This window comes from Tetrao urogallus (assembly GCF_951394365.1).
Source record: "Tetrao urogallus genome assembly, chromosome: 2".
Taxonomy (NCBI): Eukaryota; Metazoa; Chordata; class Aves; order Galliformes; family Phasianidae; genus Tetrao; species Tetrao urogallus.
Genome location: NC_136814.1, coordinates 20,336,418 through 20,356,475, shown reverse-complemented (window position 1 = coordinate 20,356,475; position 20,058 = coordinate 20,336,418). Strand labels below are relative to the sequence as shown.

The following is a 20,058-nucleotide window of genomic DNA, read 5'->3' as shown; positions in this document are numbered from 1 at the left end:
TATGACGCAGCTGAGGCACCACTGTTGTTTTCAGAAGAGAGGATGCACTGAAAAATCCCATGCTAGCATCTGTTAAGCAGGTTGTATTTCTCCACTATAGACATCAGATTTATAATTTTGCGGTTCTTCTGATAGATGAAAATAAGCATCTAGAGGCTACTGTTCAGGAGGGAAGAAATAGCATTGAGTGGCTTAGTCATATGCAGTAGACAATTATTTTTTTTTTTTAAACAAGCTGAGAAAGAGACAGTTATTTTGTCTATAATACTAAACACAGTTACCTCCCATTCACAAAATGCTCTGCTGGGTTGGGAATTGGATTGGCATTACCTATTTAGTAATTCTGTGGATCAATGCAACTTGCTAAATGTGTAGTTAGAATTGCCCATATTTTTTTCCTTTGTATGTGTGTCAATGCATGCATCTGAAAATTTGCTTGTCTGATGGAAAATATTTCACCTTTAAGATTATCTCAAAGAAAATTGTAACAGTATCTTGCACTTATGGTTATTCTCATGATTTGAAATTTTCCATTGGGAAAAATCTTGATACAAGGAAGGTGATTCGTATGCTCCATGAGAAGCAATGTACATGTACATGTACCTGAGCGTCTCAAAATTGAGGTAATTGTATTTTGGAGCTCTACTTGCAGAATTCTGCATCCAGTATGTGGGGTTATTGGCCAATGTTATCTACCCATGATGAGAATTCTGCCTTTTAAAATTTGATTCAAGTTCTGGATGTATGAGTCTGTCTCTCTGAGTGCAGGGTCATTATTTGGTATGTTTATTAATCTTGATATTTTGCCCAATATGTGTGGATTCTATGTTCCTTATTGTTCATGTGTTTATTTCGCCCATTATATGTAGAAAACAGAATTGTTCACAGTTTAGCCTTAATATATTTTTGGAAAGGTGTTTCTTCTTTAAATAAACACACCAGCACGCAAGTAACAGTTGTATTTCTCAAACACTTTGATTTAGTATGATCATCTGGAGCAGTTTTCTCGATGTGAAGGTATATCTGTTGTGCCTAATTAATTATTTTGTTGCTATGTTATGTGAGTATAGTACGTGGAAGAAATAGGCTGCTGTTATGTAGAATACTGTGTGTATTCTTTAACCTGTTTGCAGGAGAGCCCTAATCTTATGTAATAGGTTGCTCTGAAAGTAATGCCTCCTATTTGATTTCCATGGAAACTACAAAAAAAAAAAAAAAAAAGTGCAAATGATAGAGCAAATTTGCAGCTACAAAACACTGTTTTTCAACAGTCACCGTCATTAACTATGCATTTTCACCAGCAATGAGCAAGAGCCTGCATGCAGCACTTGTAAAAATCTGCATGGCTGTCCAGATCATGGCTTATCTCTCACACCACTGTTGCCTCTGTTGAAATGCACCGCCCACTGCCTCACTGTGACATCCACTATTTGATGTCCAGAAATGTTCAGCAAGTGTCAGTTAATGTCAGTGGGTGACATTTCTTCCACATGGAAGAACTTGCATACCTTTGCTTCATGCACACTTCTATAGCGGAAGCTACTTTGGATGCATGTAGTGCTCCAGTATTTAGCTATGAAATAACATAAATTGCCAACAGTTCTATCTGTGACTTCCATTCATTGGTTTGTTATTCTTGCTATGTGAGTGGTGGCAGTATATTTTCTCTTATGCTTAGGATGCTGATTTCAGGAACACAGGTATGGAGAATCTGCAAGTCCCAAAGCTTCATCCTTTGGGTTAAAGCTGATGTCTGTTTTCACACAAACAAAAGCTACTAATCTTGTGGTCTTTTTTGGGTGGAATGACTTCTCACTCTAATGCTTGGGATACAGTGGAGTTTTCATTATTGGCAATTTGAGAGTTCAAAACTGCTTTTGTGTGTCTGTGTTGATATTCAGGACGGTAAAATACCATTTATGTACGTGATCACTTAAAGAAGGGAATCACAAGGCATACACTAGAGAATCCCACTGAGACTTTGGTGATTAAAAATAGATGTATCAAAACTTAGCTTTCATCTATTATTGATCTGTGTGTATGTAAACATGAAGAATTCATTTGGTTGCTCTAAAGAGTCACAAAGCTATGCTGAAAAAACAAAGTGGCATTAAGCAGTTTGTCTTCTGTTCTTGTGTCTGTAGACGAAACTGTAAAAAAAAAAAATATATATATATATATATATATATATATATATATATATATCCCTACAAGTTCAGTGTTTCACAAGTGTTTCTGATCCCAAGAAAGATGTGTTGGTTAGAGCAAGACCATCTTTAGACTTTAGTTAATGATAATTAACTTTTTTGCAAGTAATTAGTTTGTTACAATTGAAGAATTATGGTGCTCACTTGATTCCACTGCACGCTATTCATTCAAGTAATTGTAGTAGAAACAAATGAGTTTAGGCTTTATGGGATTTTTCTTTAGAAACTTTCACTTTTTTTCCCAGTTACGTTCTGCTCTGCTTCCTTTAGAAAATGAGATCCTGCTTGCTAAAGCAACTGCAGTCACCTGTTTTATGAGTAGCAACCTTTTCAGTGGTGCTTCCTTATGAATTAAATAGGAGGCAATGTCATTTGCTTACATATTTGGAAACTGGCTATCTAATTTTCTTGTTCAAGCTGAATGAAAAGAAAGTACTGTGGTTCAGGAAAAGTGCATTTACTTATTTTTTTGCACTGTTTTCCATTTGGTATTATTATATAGCTTTTGCAAATGTATTTATCAGCTGTACTATTTGCCAATAAATTTGAAGACATTGCCATGCAACGTATTTCTCATTACAAACTCTTCAGCATTGGTAGTTTTGACTGTATACGTGTGATTCTTCAGAATCATGTATTCCTAAATGAGTACAAAACCTTTTGGAAGAGATAGACAAAAATAAGTTGTAATATTCTTCTATTTAACCTTGAAGCCTAATGTCCGAATTTTCACATTGTCCCATCAGGATGCCATGTAGGATAAGCACAAATGCTTGTTCAGGATGGAAATGCTTGCAAACAATAGTTCATTAAATAATAAGGAAAACAAAAAAATATGTATGTAAATGCCTTATGTGTCTTAAAGATCCAGAGACTGTACATGAATGTTGTTGCAGAATAATTCTGGGATGGGGAGTGAAGCGAAAAAAGATCCACAAGAAACACATTCATTTTCTGAGAAATGTTATTTTATATATATAAGAGGAGAAAATTTTAAGAGAGTGCTGCTTTATACAGGATTTTTTTCCCAAATATAATGAAGAAATTTAAATTCCATTTATATTTGCTATTTAGAACTGCAATGACTAATAATGGAATTCTTAATAGCTAAAATATTGAAACATTTCCTTCAACTAAAGGTGAGACTAAGCTACTATTTGCTAATCTCTGTTAGTAATGGATTAGTGAAACCTTCAGTGAAGGTAATTGTCACATTCTATTTTGCAGTGCTTTAATAACAATAGAAAATATCAATCTGTTACCTGCAAAACAAAAGCAAAAAAACTATTAAATATTACTTCTCTTACCTCTACTTTACTTCTTAATTTTTAAGGTTTTATAAGGTCATAGGATGTACACCTAATGTAAGCATCCTTTTTTCATACCAGTAGAGCTGTTTGAAAGTCATTAGGACTTATTGTCCTTAGATTGCATAGCTCGGTTCTTTTCATATCTCTATAGGCTTTTATAGGAAGAAACACGGCATCATTTTATTTGGGAAATTATTTTCCTTGTTCAGTTTTGCCTTTGCTGAAAAGAGATGTTGCTTTTACAAGATCTACTGACACTTAAGAGGAGATGGGGGTGGGGGGGAGTGGAGAGAAGCAAATTGGTGCTTCTGTGTTCTAAAACTGGTGTATGAGTAAAAAGGTTTGTAAAGCAGGAACTAAATCATAAACAACCTCCTCCTTTTTTTAAACACCCTTTCACCCCCTTCAATTTTTGAGTAGATTTAGCTGGTACAATTGTTCTAACTCATATGGTATTGCATCTGATTTCAGAAGGTAATACACATCCCATAATCCAAGCAAAAGTCAATTGACTTTGTTTATTGAGCTGGAAGGCTTAGTCTAAACTAAATGTTCATAGGCTAGCCCAGGGTTCTGGAGGGAAGAGAAAAAGTAAAATGATAGTTGGGAAATATATTTACACATGGTTCATTTTTATATGCATTTATTTTAATGTCTTTTCTTCCATTTTGAACCGAAATGAAGGATTATATCAAGTATGAGGCCTTTACCTGAAAGCAGTATTCTGCCTCCTGATGTGTTCTGTTCCATTTTGAATTCTTTCCCTGTGTAGGGTGAGTAGAGATCTCTGAAATATTGCCCTCATTTTCATATGGAAATGTTTTAACCTGTCATAAGTATCTAAAAACAAGGTATGAAGGAAAGCATTGCTCATGGTTTTTGTTACTGGCTGAAATTCCTGACTATTCTAAGTGATACTGGTGTCTGTCAAAGGCAAGCTTGGCATGGAAACCCCCCAAAACCTTGCAGTGTACAATAGTGCAAACTTTGGAGTTTATTTTGCATTGCATCACTTTTTTTATCAGTTTACTTCGTATAAAACTGTCACTCTGAAATTATTTATCTGTTGGGGACTTACGGTTAGAAGCACAGACTCTTATCATGTATTTCTGTTTGTTCTTTTCTACATTTCTCCGTCTTTGCACTTCTTTTTTTTTCCCAAAGAATGATGTGAGACTCCCCACTTTGTGAACTTAGCAAGTGGTTTGCCTGAAGACAGAGTTGTGCTGGGCATTGATAGGGTGCTGCTGAGCCACTGGATGCTCAGGTCCCTCCTGCTGGAGCATTTGCTATGGGGAAAAACACCTGTACTTACATAGCTTAAGGCTTCTAAAAACTGCACGCTATGGAAGTAGAAAAATTAAGCTTTACTCCTCTGAAGGATTGTAAATACTTTTGCAGTCTTGTTATTGCACTTTCTTTAATTGTTAGGATAATGGCATTATCATGAAGTAGTTTTTTGATGTGCAGTATGTAGTTCTGGGCAACTAGAGAACCTGTGACAGAATGATTTCCAGTGCTGATTTCTGCAACATCATGATACTGCTGGAAATCTGGTAAGAATTTCATTTGATAAAGTATACGTGTTTTCCAAATTTGCAGATATAAGTGCTGGCAGCATGTGTATGCTTTCAGGCTTTTAAATGCTTATTGAATAGAGATAAGATTAAATGTATTCTTAAAGATAAGCATATGCTGACTGCTGAGTCAGGAATACAGCCCATAAATATCATGAAGTCAGTGGAAGTTACTATGTTTTGTTTTCTAAACTTTTTTTTTTTTTTTAATCTTGAAAATCCCTCCTTTCTGCTTGCTTTACTAAGCTTAAGTAATGGTGCAGTTGGATAAATATGTGCAGTGCAGGATGTTCCCCTTCGTGGCACTTCCCATCCACCCGAGTCTTCCAGCCTGCTCAGTCTCCTCCAGAATTTCTCTGCCTATTTGTGATTTGGGGCAAAGGATCTGGATATATGGGCTGTGTGTATGTAGATTATCAGAAAGCAATAAATATAGAAGATGCCTCATCTTTCTTTTCTCTCAGAATTAAAGCTGCCAAGTATTTGTGTTTTTGAACACTGAACTGGTGAAACTCCTTTTAAGCTAAAAAGGGTGTCTGAAGAAAAGTGTAATGCTACAAAGACATTTGCAGCTTGTCTTATCTTTACTAGGTCAAATCATCACCCATTCATTGTGGCCAGCTGCATCAATTGAACAGGTTTGGAACTCAGAATCTGCTGATTGTAGGACTGAAATTTTTAGTTCATCTTGGAGTTTGATATCATTGAAATCAGAATATCTGTGCTGAAAACTGATGGCACAGAGCCAGTTTCACGGGAGAAATTGGATACTCTCATATTTGTGAATAGCAGTGCTCCTGGATAAAAGGGCGAATGGTGGAGACTTTACATGTTTTAGCTCTTCATTTATTGCTGTTTGTTTGCTGTAGTCCTTAACTTGGTAAGGACTTGATAATGCATTTGCAGTGCTACATATCGTAAGCAGCAAGAAAAGATATTGAAGAAGGTTATCTTAGACTTCCACTGCAGTCAGCACCAGAAACTTATTCTGTTTATAAGCTTTTGTCAGTATGTTTGAAGTTCACTATTTTTCACTGATTGCCTATGTCTGTGTATTATATTAATACATTGATGATGTTTATGTATTTGGAGAAGAATGAGTGTTATGAGTTACAACTCACAGAGGAAGAGAACTAAAAAAGGGATGGAAGTCCCACCACTGGCAAGAAGCACTTCGCCATGCAAAGTGACGTGTGAATGAATGAGGTACGCTGTACCAAGAGGGAGAGCTACCTGAAAGGATGTCTAAGCTTTTAAAGAATTTCCAACAATTGTTACTCAGTTTCTTCAGAAATTTTCTTAGCAACCATATGTGTTTACTGAATATATCAGCAACTACTGCATTTGTACTGAAATGTTCCTTGCAAGGCTCCTTCGCCTGTAGCACAGCACTTCTTGATTTGAAGGAAGCTTACTTCCTGTGAATACCTATAGCCCGTTCTTTTAAAAAGTTGCTTTGATTTGATTATTGCTTCCAGGGAATGCAGATGAAAAGAAACCATTTAAAGGAGATTAGACTCTGTTTTGTCAATTTCTGAGTATTACACTTTTTATTAACGTCATTGTAGGTTTTCCTGTTATTATCCACAGTTGAAAAGGAGATGGTAATGGAGGCTTTTTTTAGGCTTGAACCAGAACACAAGAACCTTCTAAATGATATATTGACATTGTAGTGACACAATTATAGATTAATACTAAAAGCCAGAATATGTAGGTTGGAATCCAGATAATACCAAAGGGAGTGCTTTGCTGACCACTGATATTAAGTAAATAGCAGTACTGTGTGACAACATCTTTCCTGAGTCATTGACTGAAGCTATTAAGAGAAATGGCTTTTAAGAGCTATGGTGACTAGTACAGAAATTATGTCTAACTTGAGTAAGATGGATCTCCAGTTTCATAACTGACCACAGTTTGAAATGGATGTACTTGCACATCTGTTACTGCATCTGACCCTTCCATGTTGGGATTAGATCAATTACAGGCACAAAAAATTCTCTTGGTCATTATTCAGCCTTCAAATTATTTTGTACTGTACTCTTGAATATGTGTATATGTGCATGCACATAAGCCTGTGCAGGAAGGAAAGGCCATGGATGCAAGTATTCTCAACAGTTATCTGATTGGGTTTGAATAAATTCGTTGAAGGTTCTCAGATCTTAGGTGTCAAACTTCAGCTAGTTCAGGGTCAATGTAAAGTCACTGTGTAGTCCTTGGCCAGAGACTCAGTGTAAGTTAGGGACCTAAGTGCTACAGTTCTGGACTTCCCTGTGCTTCACTTATGTGTTTATGAAAAGGGGAAATATCAATTTTTTTTTTTTAACTATTTAATAATGTTGGGAGGATAAACACATGGAAGACCTGGACACATCCTCATGCTGAACTTAAGAAGGTCATAAAGAAGGTGGCACATTATCTGTAAATGTGTATGTATGTGTGTATGTGATTGTACACTCATAAAGCATATTTTGGAGGATAGGGCAGAGGTTGAAAGGAAAGAGTGTGGTTAGAAAGAGAATAGGTGATTAAAAAACAAACAAATGCAGTAGTTACTGTGTAGTGAACATGAAGGTGTAAGTTTTAAATTTTCAGCATTATCTGCAGGGATTTCCACAGAGCCAGTGTGGGTACATAGGTAAAATCTTCTTGTTTGGTCACGTCCAGATTAATATTTCTACTAAAAGAAATCAGTATCTGTGAATAAGTGTGCATCTTTGCCTGGGCACTGATGATGAGGCATATATTATAATCTCTTGAGTCTAAATGGCACTCCAGGAGGGGGAAAAACCATCTCAGCTAGTAGAAATTTGATGAGATATCTTTTGTGCAGATTCCATCAGATAGCTCCTGAGGGCCCAGAAAAAGCATATTTTGATCCCTTAAAATCAATATGACATTCAGTATCAAAACACATGTTCTCCCTTTCCAAAGGGTAATCACTGTAATTGAGCTGCACAGTTGGGCTGGATGTGAACCTGCAGCAGTGTGGCCACCTGCTGCATGGCAGCCAAGTTGCTTGGATCTGACCACTTGGTTTCATAGCAGGAGCTCAGCATCTCCTCTGTGCAATTTATTAGCAGGTGCCCTGCTTTGCCTAGGAATTATCAGTAAAAACACACAGGTTACTCCAAATGTAATGCCTCCTGCATATTTCTGTAGAAACTACAACAGATACTTCAAAGAACACAATAAAACTCTTTAATAGAGCAAGTTCTTGCCTACAAAGTGTTATTTTTAAAATTAGTCACCACTATTAGCTGATTGACACTGATGAGCCGATTGAGATGCTCTGCATTTTGTGGTGTGACAGCTGTGTACGACCATCCAGAATATCTTGTCTTTCATGTCACAGTCCCCATTGCTGCACGGCACTGCCTACTGCCTTACTGTGCTCATTTCCACTGTTGGGCCACCATAAACATTCAGCAAGTGTTGATGAGTGTCAATGGGTGTAGTTTTTTTCCATGTGGAGGAATTCACTGATACAGCTTGCTTCATCTGTACTCCATATCAGGCACCATTTTGTCAAACTATCCTGCCGCTGCCATCTGTCCCATGTCAACAACATGTATTGGAACATTGTTGGGAAGGTTCAACTTCTCCTGCTATACCACCAAAATCCACCTCTGACTTAGTGGGTTGACATAATAAAATAGGAGGCATAACTTTCAGAGCCACCACTGTATATTCATCAGAAGTCCATTCTTTTAACACTGCATTCTAAAAGTCTGAGGTCACAATGAACTATAGGGGAAAAAGAAAATTCTCTACTTGAAACAGAAGATGTTTTTTTAAAATCAATTTGCAATCTTTCTTTTTTTAAGGTGTGAATGCAAAGATGTTCTTATTTCTAGAGTTGAACAGAAGTGTGTCTTCTCAATTTTGAGAGAAACTATTGTGTCATCAGAAAAACTCTGGGATAGAAGTTTCAAGCACTTTCTGATTTTTCTCAAAACCTAAATGAATGAATTTGTAGTTTGTAATGTATTTGTAGTTGCATAATGCTACTAATTTCTACTTAATAGCTGATCTGTTCCCGATAGAAAAATTAGACACCTTCATTTTCAAATATATAAAAAGTGAGGAATGTTGTGGGGGGAGTAGGAAGAGTAATTCCTATCAAAGTCTCTTGGTTTTGTTGGTTGGCTTAGCATATACCTTTCCTTTGGGCTGTATAGCTGACTATAGGATTTCCCAAAGCTATCTAAACTTGAATCTTGGAGGTTGTAAGAGTTGTGGTGCTGAAACCATGGGGCATGTTATTTTGGTGAGTGGAGCAGTTACTCATATGGCCATTGTAAATGCATTATATTCTTTATTCTGCAGGCTTCTTTTAAAATGCATTTCTTGTCTACTACACTTGTCAGAGACAACATAACGCACAAATTCCATGCGTGTGAGGGGTGTGCTGGGCATTTAGAAGGATACGAAAGGGGGTTGGTGAGACTAGAAGGGTAGATCATGGTCCTGGTTATGGAAGTGTGTTGGGGAAGGACAGCATGAAGACAGCACTGATGTTACCTGGGGGAAGCTGACCCATTCTGCAAGGTGAAAATTGCTCTGCTCGCACAGGAGAGCTGCAGGGCCCATGGTTTCTTCTGGGCACCAGGCCTGGAGGGAAACTTTCCTTCAGTTTTACTCAGCAGCAGAATTCTGCTGCCTTTCCTAAGGAAGAAATGATACTTTTTTTTTTTTTTTTTTTTTTTTTTTTTTGCAAAGCCCTCAGGAATTACAACAATAGTGTGAAATATAAATATGCTTCCTTTCTCTTTAGATAAATGATGGATTTGTTTTCTGCTGGAGAAACCGGGAGAGTAGAATGTAAGGGCAATTTGGGTAACTCGAGAAGTAGGTTGCGGTGTGTGGCAGCAGGCTGTTACGAAACATGTTGCTCCAGGAAGTATGATTAACATGTAATGGAAGCTCCTTGGTGTATCTGTTCGCTGAAGCGCGTCCTGTCATGACAGTACTGTAGCTTGTACAGTGTGCAGCAAGCAGCTGGGTGGAGATGGGCTGTACCGCCTGCGGAGTGTTATTTTATCCAGTAATGTGTTAGTGAGGTTTGTTTTAAAGAAAAACTAATAATACAAGACTTTCTTAATGTTTTTTATGGAAGAAAAGTAACAGTTTGAAGGTACAAGTGGCCCAATCCTTACCTCAAACAAAATATACCTGTGATTTAGAGCAAGAATACACAGAGCTGAATGTGAACTTCTTGTTCTCGTAGTGATTAGCAGTAGATGAGAAGTATGCTGTAGCAGTAATCATCTATTGTAATAGCTTTGGGATGCACGGAAAGTGCCAGTTTGCTTTATGAAGTAAAGCGAGAAAAATTGTCTGCTTGACTTGTGGTTGATTGGGCTGGTATTTTGTCACCATTATGGTACCATTTTTGTGGAGCAAGTGAATAATAACGTTCTTAAGCCAAGAGAAGGGAGAGCTGTTTCCAGATCCCCCAGTACAAGTTTTATAAATCTGGTGTTTCCAGACTCTGGTTCTGAATCGCGTTAAGACTCTGCAGGAATTACACTCTGGCAGCTATTCAAGCTCCTGTTGCTGCATAAACAGAGATATTTATGAAAACAGAGTAGCTTGGATCTGTTTGTCCCTTTTGGTTGGTGATGAGCTAATTTTATTTTAAAACTCAAGGGTCTTTCCTGCTTGCTTCATGAAGGCACAGAGTGAACTCAATGGAGCTGAAATTTCCTGAATTATAACAATCAGTAATTTTAGCCCTGGCTCTGGTTTAGGGAAGAATACTAGGTTATCCTAAAGACATTCTGACTTTAGTCACCTGGACTGAGTCAGGTTCTTGTCTTGATATTACTGCAGGGAAAATTTATGAGTTCCAGGGCTTGTAGCCAATGATTCCTATTTCACATTGCTTTACATGGCTTAGTGGCATGGTGGTGATGGGTTGATGATTAAATGATATGATCTTAATGGTCTTTACAACCTTTATGATTCCATGAGTGTATAATTTTGTCCTTTGTTTATTTTGGTAAAATTTTAATAAAAATCCATTTCTCCCCACTTTTTTAACCTAATTAAACTGTTGTCATTATAACATTGCATTTATTGTTATCACAATTAGCAGTCCTAAGCAGATACTAGGGCAAAATATCTGGGAGTAAAATGTATTCAAATCATGTTTTCTTTTTCTGTAACAAAATTGAGTGAGGGGCAGTTCTGTCTCCTGTGTGCAGAAGAAGTTTTGACCCAGAGCTTTTCTTTAGCCCACCTACGTGAGAGAAGGAAAAAAAAATTAAGGTATTATAAATAAGTTTCCTGAAGGGAAATCCATTTTAAACTCGTGTGCTCAAAATAGTTAAATAAAAATTCTGAGAAATTAGATGTTCATTGAATGTGCTTTGCATTATGGAAGCTTACGGTTGGTGTGCATCAATAGTATGCTATTTTAAATACAAAACTGACATTGCAGGTTCTCAATAGAGCAGATAAAATCTGTAAAATCTGTCAGATTTTTCAAAGGAAAATTGGGTGTTCACTGAATGCTTTTAGTGTTTTTATGAAAAGTATATTTTATGCAAAATTTAATATTAAAGACAAAAACTGAGACATGGATGTCTCAATTATGTGCTAAAATATTTTGCTTTTTATCTTCTGTACGTTCTTTTCTACCAAAAAAAAAAAAAAAAAAGTAATTCCTTTAAAAGCTTTTGCTTAATTTATCCATAGAAAATAGTCCTTTTTTTCCCTTCATGAGTTTTCCCTCTGCCCTCCTTCACAGTACACACTGTTGTTCTGAACAGCGGAATAATTTCAGAACTCATGCTGTATTATTACTAATGCCTTACTGCTTCCCCAGTAAGGCATTAGTAAGGCATGAGTAGGAAAAAACGCCTTTGAATTGAAAACAAAGATGATGCTCCTGAAACACTGCGACCTTGGACAAATCATTAAACCCCCAGTGTAGGGGGATACATCTGAGGGCATGCCACATGCCTACGTTCATTGTATTTTGGGTTCCTCAATTTAAGTGGAACAGCAGCAATAGAGGCATCACAGGCATAGGAAGGGTGTAATTTTTACATGATCAATGAAGACAGAATCATTTCAGTTCTCAAATAGACAGGATCCTGGATTAAAACTGTTTATCTAAGTTCTGTTTGCAACTGTATCAACGTGGGGCTTTAATAATGAGAACTCAAAGCAATTTCATTTAATTTAGAGATTTCTACTTCGTTCATCCAAATGGTTTCTTTCAGGCTGCTTCACTTTGAGAGAAGCATATTCTAAGGAAAACTGTATTTGTTTCAAAGCACTGCAGCCTTCAAATTACAAGCCCAGTTATGGGCATTTACAGGATACAGAGGCTAAGGCACATCTTAACCAAATGATGCTAACTGTATCTAGTAGATGTGGGAAGTTGTAATTTATAAATATATGTGTATATATAATGTGTGTGTGTGTATATATGATTTATTTTTCTGTTGAGATTTTGTTTCTCTGTAGTATGTATAGAGTATTAAAAAAAGTGAATTGTACAGCAGTTTAATTTTAGTTCAAAGAGAATTTAACAACATATTTTCATTTGATTTTTTTTTCCACAATGTCTTCTGTGTTATGTGGTTAACCTAGTAGGACTTGTTTGCAACTGTTCTGTTCCTGTAGTCCTTTACAAATGTGCAATGTAATACGTGTAACTTCTTTTTAAACATCTCAAGTTGTTTGTAATTTAGGCTTTGGAAACATCTCCCCACGCACACAAGGTGGAAAGATATTCTGTATCATCTATGCCTTACTGGGAATTCCCCTGTTTGGTTTTCTCTTGGCTGGTGTTGGAGATCAACTAGGGACAATCTTTGGAAAAGGAATTGCCAAAGTAGAAGATACCTTTGTTGTGAGTATGCTGGCAGATTGTTCTAAATTTAGCATGTGTAATGCACAGGGTACAGCCCATCCTTGTAACCAGATGTCTAGAAAAGGTAGGGAGAACATTGCAAACTCTGAACATGTTGAACACTGTTTATTGAGAGTTGGGTATGGTTCAACATTTCCTATAATAGTGATGGTTAGGAGGAGCAAAACATTTTATTTTTGTTTTGCCCTTAAAATGCTCCTACCTTGCTATGATGTTTACCTTCAAATGTAGTGCAGTACGTGGTAGGAAATCACTGGCATGGGGAAAAGAGGGGTTGAGCTGTAGTGTTGACTTCTGGTAATTACTGTTCCTTTGCATTGATTCACAAAGATCTCTGGTGTCTGAGTTTAAAACTGCAGTTCTCAGAATCAGATGGCATCATAGGAGAAGAAATGCTCACAGTCTGTAGACACGAATATTTCCAGATTTACTGGTCTGTAACTGCTTAACGCTTTGCGTGTTCAGGGTAGCAGGATGGCCTAAATGGTACAGAGCCTGCTGTCACTTGCCTGACATTGGACTTAAGGTATGTGCAGCTTCAGATAAACTTAGCACAGCATGAAGGTTCATGTCCTTCATTTTGTCGGGCCTGTGAATCTTTAGTTACTCCATGCAAAGTGGCACAGCCTAAGTGGAGGAAGAGACACAACAGACTTATGCATATATTGATAATGTTAAGCTGTAGCCTTAAGAACCAACTACCTAAAATTATAGCAAAGGAAGTTCATTTCATACACAGTAGTTCGAAAGACAGTATTAACAAAAAGCACATTTTTTTAATTTGAAATCATCAGTTCAAACCCCAATAAGTTGCTGATGAATAGCAGCAATTTTGATTGAGATTTGGCTAAAAAGGGTAAGAACGTTCCATGAGCACACTTTATTTTTATCCTTTTCACTTTTTTATTATAATGGAATTTCAGTTTTTAAAAGTACAAAATCTATCAGACCAATTTGTTTGGTCTCTTAGACTCTTGCTCGCAGGGATAATGGATTTCCTTTTTTCTTTTTTTCTTTTTTTTTTTTTTCCGTTCCCTGTAATATCAGTATGCATACAGCAAGAATGCAGCAACCTGTCATCAGCCCTTCTGTTTCTGTGTGAGCATTTGTGGAACCCACCTGGCACAAGTTCTGGGATATTCCAGAATTGCCAACCATCGTTCCAAATGCATCAAAGCTGACAGTCAGCTCTGCACACAGTTCCCTTGTCATAATTCGCCAGTTTGTGTGGATGAGCTGATTGAGATGCTTTTCATTTCATGGCATCGTAGTAATTTGTGGTTATCTGGAACATGGCTTGTCTTTCACGTTGCTGTCACCACTGCTGAAATGCACCACCCACTACCTAACTGTGCTCACATCCACTCTTGGGTCTCCATAACTGTTCAGCAAGTGTTGGTGAATGTCACTGGGTGCCATATTTTTTTTTTACATGGAGGAATTCAGTGACAAACTTTTGCTTCACACACACTTCCACATCAGAAGTCATTCTGTCAGAAGTCTCTTCTGGTGCTGGCTGTCCCACAGCAACAGAATGTAACGGAATATTGTCCGGAAGGTTTTTTCTCTACTGCCATAATGTCTCTGATGTCCACCTCTGATATAAAGGGCCATGATTTCATGGGAGGCATTGCTATTGGAGCAGCCCTCATATTTGATTAAAGAGAGAAATACTGTTAAAATCACTATTTTTAGTCAGGTATTTATGAATGAAAAAAGCAGACATCTCAAGTGCAAACACTACTTGAAGCTCACTCAAATACTTAGCCCTCATTCAAAGCTAGAGTGATCAGCTGTTAACATCAATGCGTGTTACACACGCCACCCACCCAGACCACAAAGCCATTCGCAATGAAGAGTAAAGAGCTATTCTGCATTTCCTGCTTCAGAATGTTTTCTAGGATAGTCATGTTTGCTTTGAAAACACTTTCAAATTAAAACCATGCTTTGATTATTATTTTTTTTCCTGTTTGAGAACTATAATGTGCTCACATTGGGTAATAGGTGCTTATGTATGGCAGCACAGTTTTATTAACAACAGTTTCTTCTTTTTCCCCTTCTCTTTCTTCCATAGAAATGGAACGTGAGTCAGACAAAGATTCGCATTATTTCAACAATAATATTCATACTCTTTGGCTGTGTGCTGTTTGTTGCTCTTCCTGCAGTTATATTCAAGCACATAGAAGGCTGGAGCACACTAGATGCAATTTACTTTGTTGTTATCACTTTAACTACCATTGGATTCGGTGATTATGTTGCAGGTAATTTTTTCTCATAACTTTATCTTATAGTGTTTTGCACAGTTATATATGTTTTGCTTTTATGTTATTTGTGGGTTTGGGGTATAGACACAACTCTGTGGGGGGGGCTGGTGAGGAGGTGTTTTAGCCCATCTCTTCCAATTTTACCTTTCATCATATTTGTCTCAAGTCCTTTGAAGAACCTCAGATCATGTTGCAAGCTACAGGCAGGAGGTGGGACTGTCTCTCTCTATGCATCTTAATTCTTTTTCTCTACTGTATTGTCAAAAAGATGCTTTACCTAATCCTAGATTATCTTTGTAGTCACAGACTGTGAGGTATGCAAGAATTATGGTGTTTTAGTCTGCTGAACATTTTTACTTTAGCAGGAGTACATTGCTGTGTCACATTGCTTTGTTATACAACACAGTTTTTGTGAGCATCTTTGCCTTTCAACAGATTTTTCCAGATTTCTGCTTGTATCACTGAATTTCTCTGTTACTGTTGTACCTTTCTGTGCTTTGTTTGCTATGTATTTGTCTTTTTATATGTATTTTATAATATAAGAAGAAGGCTTAGCATATCCCATAAATGACACGACCAACACTTGAGAGGTGCCTCTCTCCCAGTTCTGGTGCCTTTGTGTCAGGCAGATGTAATAGAAATGAGCTTACTCCAGCTGATATCAGCAGTGGGATGAGGAGAGAAGTGTAGGGCTAATGTTAGTGAGCTATTTTGCTGGAGGAAAGCACAGATCTCAGACATTCGCATGATGTGAGCATCTTCCATGTCCCATCTGGAGTTACTGCCATTGTGTGAGTCCAAGTGCAACCAGCGTTTGAGTCTTAGGCCCAGTAGCTTCTAGTAACTATTTTTGTGATGCTTCTATATTTCTTTTGAATGTCTCTGACTTTTTTTTCTCTCTTTCCTCGTATTGTTTTTCTTACTTTGATTTTGTTTTCAGGAGTTTGTGGTTTGGAACAAATTCTGACTTACACCAAATCAAAAATGTATGCTGTTTCGAAGCAGAGTCTGGGTGCTCTAAATTTTCTCTCCTGTGGGGCATGTGTGTGGCAGGGGATAAAAATAGTTGTGTATGAAGACCTAGTGATATTTACTGTAATACATTATGTGAAATAGCCCATTTGTCTCTAGCTGGAACACTGAGTACATTCATCGTTACTCTCATTATAAAATTTCCACAGATTTCTATTTGTAGACCACTTGATATCATAATTTGTTTCTACGTTGGTTTTTTGGTTTTTGTTTTTTTTTGTTTGTTTGTTTGTTTTTTTAATTTTTACCAGGAAACACATTATCTTTCTATTGAATGCCCTTGAATTATGTTGCTCTATACCTCATGGCCTTTCATAGTCTTTAAGCATATTTTTAGTTCTGAAATTCTGCTGTAATGGTGCTATCAAAATGCTGTGAATGTTTTCTATTTCCTTTTAGAGCAATTTGCACAAGACTTGTACTAAAATGTTATTGACTTAGAGATTCAGAGTGTAGGAATTGGATTTGTACTTGTAATGAAGATGCTAAAGAGAACAGGTTGAGACCACTTCTATCATTAGAGGCTAACATGGCCAATGGATTGTATTTTGTCAGAGACAAAGTTGACAATAAGTTCATTGACTTTCATCTTCTTTGTGTGGACTAATGTGCATTCTTATCACCAGAGTACAAGACTGATTTGTGCACTTGACAGGTTGGAGGGAAGGGATACCATCCAGAGAGGCTTGTGCAGATTTGAGAAATGGGCCTGTGTGAACCTCATGAAATTCAAGGCCAAGTCCTGCGCCTCGGTTAGGGCAATTCCAAGCACAAATACAGGCTGGGCAGAGAATAGATTGAGAGCAGCAATCCTGTGGAGAAGGATTTGGGGCTGTTGCTTGAGGAGAAGCTCGATGTGAGCAGACAGCAAGCATTTCCAGGTTGGAAAGCCAAAAGTCTCCTGGGCAACATGAAATACGGTGTGACCTATAAGCCAAAGGAGGTGTTTGTCCCCTTCTGCTCTGTCCCCACCTGCAGTGCTGTGTTCAGCATTGAGGCCTCTAGCTTTTTTAAAAGGATTCTGCAAGTACTCAATAAAGCTGGTAATATTTACCTGAATAACTAGGTTTCCTTATTAATTTTGAGAAAGCATCCAGAATCTATTGCAAGTTAACAAATTAGTAAGCAGACTTTATGATTACTGACCTGCTTTTTTTCTTTTAGATAAGTCGTAACTACCTCACAGACACTAAATGTCACTTGTTTTGTTACAGACTTCATCCAGAACTCTATCGCTTAAAAACATTTAGAAAAGCTGAGTGCCTTAAACAGAGATTAAGCAAGTGTATAGAGTTACCCATGTAATGGGGTAAAAGGCTGTAGGGTAGAACATAAGTATTTCATCTGACAGAAGCATCTGAATTTGTTGTGGCTCTAGCATATGACATTTTTGGGTTTTGATTATTGGTGGTGGGTCATGAAGCAGGAAGAATTCCACATCGGTCCACTTCTCAGTGCCTAGGTGGCAATGCAACTGAAAAAAAAGTCTCAAGCTGGCATTAATTTAGTTCTTTTTATGATTTTTTTGGCTGAGAAGGCATGTTTCTTCAATAATATTTGAGGTGTAAATTGCCGTTTTCTACTTAGAATGACAGTCAAAACAAGAACAGAGTGGTAGGCAGTGGCACTTCAATTTGTGATTATAATGGAGTGGACTTCTAGGAAAAAATAAAGCATTTGGCAATTCTTGTAGCATATTGGAGCTCCGTGGGATATTTCATAACTGTCAACTTCATAAAGTTCCCTCAAACAAAACAAAATTCCAAACGATTTAAAAACTTCAAAATATTTTGGTAATTATCATATTATCTTTCTGGGAACCATCATCCCAGAGGAAAACCCATGTTTTCAAGACCTACATAGGAATGTTTTGGTGGTTATAGCCTGTACTGGGGTTAAGAGATTTCTTCCAGTATCTGTCACTTTTCACTAACATGAAGTGAGCTGCTGCCTGCCTGGCACCACTAGATTTGAAGCCTTGGAGAACTTTTTTTTTTTTTTTCCACCAGCAAAACTCTTAAGGCAGACATAAAAGGCTGATCATTCAAGGTACAGGAAAAGAAGGGAAAAGGCGAACAGGTTTTGTATTCAAAGTTCAAGAAAATACATGGACATTATTCCAAAAAACAAGCTTAATATTTTTCTGTTTTTTTAAACTGGATACTTTTTTTTTTTTATTTATTTTTTTTTTTGGTTGATGGGGTTGATTCTTTGGCATGGGAGCTGAATTTTTAACTTTTTTTTTTTAATTCCTGTATTTTCTCATTATTATTATTTAGGCTTTTTTTGTAATTGAAGAAAGTTTACCATTCTACTTTCTCACACACACACACACACACACACACACACACAAAACTGTTCTAAAGGAACAGCCAGGATTCTCTCTTGAAAATCATGTCATACTAATTCAAACACCTCTTGTTTTAAAGAAAAAAAAAAACACTTTAATACTACAGAAATATCAAACTTATTATTAATGTTCTGTAAAAGAGGTAAGTAAGAGTTTTTCATATCATGTTTTTTTGTTTCTTTTTAGTGTAAGGAAGTTGCTAACCGAAGTTAGCAATGAAGTCAAAATATGTACAGCATGACAATATAATGTTTGTATGTGCAGTTAAATCCTTTAACTGGAGTTCAAATTGAAAATTATTGCATACGCTTCTAAAAGAGAGTCTAGCAGCTATCAAATACAAAGTAGATTAGATGCCTAAAAGTTGACTGAATTATATGGAGATCAGAAATTATTAATAACATATGAGTAGCGTGTTTCACAGTGGAGCATAATGATATTTCATAAGGTTAAGCAGTAAATTAGTGCAATTAAAGTGAGTCTCTGCTTTAAGAATGTCTTCTGAAGTGTTCTTTTTCCTTTGATCTGTGATTTTGAGAATATTGCTTTTTCACTGTTTTGGGTTGTAACTGAATTATGCGTGTTGCCATTTTAATGTGTTTATCTGGGTCTGCTCAGCTGGAGATACAGTTTACCCAGAGCACTGATAGATTTAATGTCACCAAAGTGGAACGCTTCACCTACTTGTCAAAGCAACCCAGACACTGTACTCGCTCCTGCTGGCATTGCGTCTTTTTGGCATTTAGAAGTGCTCTGTCACCTCAGCATTTCACATCTGTAATAGGGGCTGTCTGCGTGAACCATGCAGACTACTTTAAGCTTGAGTCAGTATGCAGTATCTCTCTTGACTTCTGGGTAGGGCAGCATGGAATATAGTTGCTATCTTATAGCTGCGCTCTTATCCTGAAGCGTCTCTCCATTTTCTACTATTCTATTTGTTCACAAATGTAGATACTGCCCAAAAGCAGTGATGTGAATAAGTGGTGAGGGGTATTCCTCTCTGGTAAGAGAGGGTTTATAAAAGTCTGTTAAAGAGATGTGACCAAATTTTTAATTGCAACTCTATGCATTCCATTTGAAAACTTGTAGCTAATGTATTCGACTGAAAATGGAGTTGCAAGTCAACCAAAAATACTGATGATTTTTTAGTCAATCTTAAGCCTATTCTCAAATTCCTTTATCAAAATGGAAAGCACAGCTTCGTATTTCCCTGTGTTCACAGGGCTGTGTTTAACCAGTGTAGAGAAATGCATGACTTTATTTGCTGTAACTTGAGTTAGCACTGCACTGTGCACAGGGCACTGATTTCAGCCCAGGAGGTGCTGATCACACACCAGTATTTGGTTGTTATGAAGTGACAGTTCCACGCTGGGGCTGAGCCATGCTGCTCAGCAGAAGAGCCATCACCATCATGGTGTGGGGCAGGGAGTGGC

General features: G+C 37.2%; 1 protein-coding gene across 1 annotated transcript in view; it reads left to right on the top strand.

Annotated features, from left to right (window-relative positions):
• The window catches only part of KCNK2 (potassium two pore domain channel subfamily K member 2), a gene marked incomplete at both ends in the record, with an annotated part of 95,599 nt that overhangs the window by 58,135 nt on the left and 17,406 nt on the right, over positions 1-20,058 (top strand). Inside the window, 2 exons of the mRNA XM_079532980.1 lie at positions 12,798-12,958; positions 15,054-15,240. Coding sequence (XP_079389106.1) covers positions 12,798-12,958; positions 15,054-15,240 — 348 coding nt within the window. The remainder of the gene's footprint in view (positions 1-12,797; positions 12,959-15,053; positions 15,241-20,058) is intronic.